At 33.7% G+C, this 2,505-nt stretch overlaps 1 protein-coding gene across 1 annotated transcript; it reads left to right on the top strand.

Annotated features, from left to right (window-relative positions):
* The first annotated feature begins 1,446 nt into the window (after positions 1–1,446).
* Positions 1,447–2,203, top strand: LOC122610455 (root allergen protein-like). Its single transcript, XM_043783444.1, has 2 exons — positions 1,447–1,681; positions 1,908–2,203. The coding sequence occupies exons 1-2, from the start codon at positions 1,504–1,506 to the stop codon at positions 2,201–2,203; spliced, it is 474 nt and encodes a 157-aa protein (XP_043639379.1). The 5' UTR covers positions 1,447–1,503.
* The last annotated feature ends 302 nt before the right edge of the window (positions 2,204–2,505 follow it).

Here is a 2,505-nt window from a genome sequence, read left to right as displayed (position 1 = left end):
GATACTCGTATGTCGGATATCTCAAATAGATTTAATGGTTTCGCAAATATAGAAGATATACAACTATGATATGAAATTCCAAATAGATTTAATGGTTTCGCAAGCAATGAAAAGATACAAAAGGCAATTTTTGATATTAAAGTTTTCGGTAGTGCTTCACAAAAAGGGCAATTTTTGTCCTGCAAAGTGCAAACTGCTCTTGGTTTACCATGTTACCGTGGATTTTATCTTAATGCAATAAAGCGTGAAACGTTGGTCTCTGCAACCTGCGCGCTTTGATTCGGTTCCTTGTGCTCCTTCGAATTTTTGTTTATTTCTTGTTAGGTTGTTACTCGTATAACATGATATGACAAGAATTTGTTTGTATTATATATATTGAAATTAAGTTCTAATTGCATCATAACTTGGTTTACTTAAGGAACTAGCTAGTATTACCTACCTCATCCATATGGTCATATCAGACCCTACAACACATTATGAGCTAGATGCTGGAATCACACGAGACATATATTATATATACGAGAGATAGTGCCCGTGCGTTGCGGCAGTGAGATGTTGGGAGTGATAAGTCAAGTCATAGATTATGATAGCCAAATGCTTTAACCGTACGAGCTTTGCCCTTGGATTTAAAAATTCATCGAAAGTATATCGAATGACATCTCTAATGAAAGAACATGGAATTTTAAGAATACCCATATAATTTTTATAATTTATCGATATACGGTTTTTGAGATAAAAGATTTTGAATGAATTAAAGAATAAAATGATTCATAGAGGAGAGAGAAAAAAATGAGTGGTTGAGATTTGAGGAGATAAAAAAATGAATGGTTGAGATTTAAGGGTATTATAGGTATATTAAGTAGAGATGTTTAAATTAGTGAATAAAGAAGAATGATAATTTAGGTAATTCAATTACTTAATTGAGATTTGAAAAAAAAGCAAAATGCTTTATAAGATAGTTTTAGATATATCCATTGATCATCACTCAAGAAGTATAAAACGTAAAATAATCTCTTCACATACTCGTATACAAATATTAAACTTACAAAACCTCGATGTACGTACAACAACAAGACTCAATCCTTAAGCAGGGTATGAAGGAGGTGAACAATCTTAACTTCACCCAAAGGTAGAAAGACTGCTTCCAATAAGACTTCCGGTCATAAATAGGTAAAAGTAAAAAAAAAATGTGAAAGAGTTTAGTTTACCGGTTTGCCAACAAAAACATGAGAAAGATATATATATATATATATAGCCTTGCCGAAAAAACCTCAATGTACGTAATGAGTCAAAAATGGATGCACAGTGCATAATAATAGTCATGAAATTTTCGACTATCTATGCAACATAAATATATCTGATCAAACCCAGTCTTCTTGTATATATCCAACTATCCACTACTATAAATACCACGACGATCACTCATAATTCACTACAACAAAATCATTCATCCTCCATATATACAAATATATACTTTCTTTCGAAACGTAGTTGATATATATAATGGCTGTTGTAACTGCTGAGATTGAGGTCCCCTGCTCAGTTCCTGCCCCAAAACTTTTCAAGCTCTTTTCAGATTTCGAGAACATTGCACCTAAGGCGGCACCGCAAGTTTTCAAATCTGTAACCACCATCCAAGGTGATGGCATTGGAAGCGTCAACAAAGTAACATACAGTGATGGTATGTAAGAAATATATATTAACGTCGTTAGTTACATAAGCATATATAAAACGACTATTTTCTGCTTAGGGTAGTGATATATCTACGACACTAATTATTAAATACTATATATTAACCATCCTTGTGGTTACTATGGCTCCAAAAATAGACGAATTATCTTTGGATCGATGTAGGTAACTTTTTCACATTTTATCTCCTAACTGTTTTTTATTAATTGCATTGACAGGTATCCCATACAACACTTCAAATAACAGGCTTGATGCTGTTGACACGGATAATCTTAGCCTCACTTACACTATCATTGATGGTGACATCTTGATGGGGATACTTGACGAAGCCAATCATCATTGTCAGTTCATTCCTTCTGATAACGGAGGATCGATATTCAAGCAGAAAATGACGTTTAAATGTAAAGGTGATTCTAAGCTATCTGAAGAGCATGTAAAGATCGCCAAAGAAGCAAACACTAAGACTATTAAGGCGTTCGAGGCTTATGCAAACGCCCATCCAGAAGTTTGCTAAATTCTTAGGGCGCATTTGGTTCACAGATTCCATTCCTTCGGAATCAAATTCCGTTGTAAGATTCCAATCCTTCCAAAAACATTCTGTGAATCAAACGCGCCCTTATTGAATCAACAGCTTCTGTTTCCATAAAAAATGTGTGTGCTGAAAATGATTTCACTATATATAGTATGTTGTCTTCCACCTTATTACAAAATAATAATGGACATGCATACATGTGTCCTATAATATATATTGTGTTGTATTGTATGTTGTTTCTTCATGTCTTTTTCAAATGCTGTACGTGACATAGTTAATCATGC

Source organism: Erigeron canadensis, chromosome 8 (genome assembly GCF_010389155.1).
Source record: "Erigeron canadensis isolate Cc75 chromosome 8, C_canadensis_v1, whole genome shotgun sequence".
Classification (NCBI taxonomy): domain Eukaryota; kingdom Viridiplantae; phylum Streptophyta; class Magnoliopsida; order Asterales; family Asteraceae; genus Erigeron; species Erigeron canadensis.
This window is presented reverse-complemented; position numbering and strand designations above follow the sequence as displayed.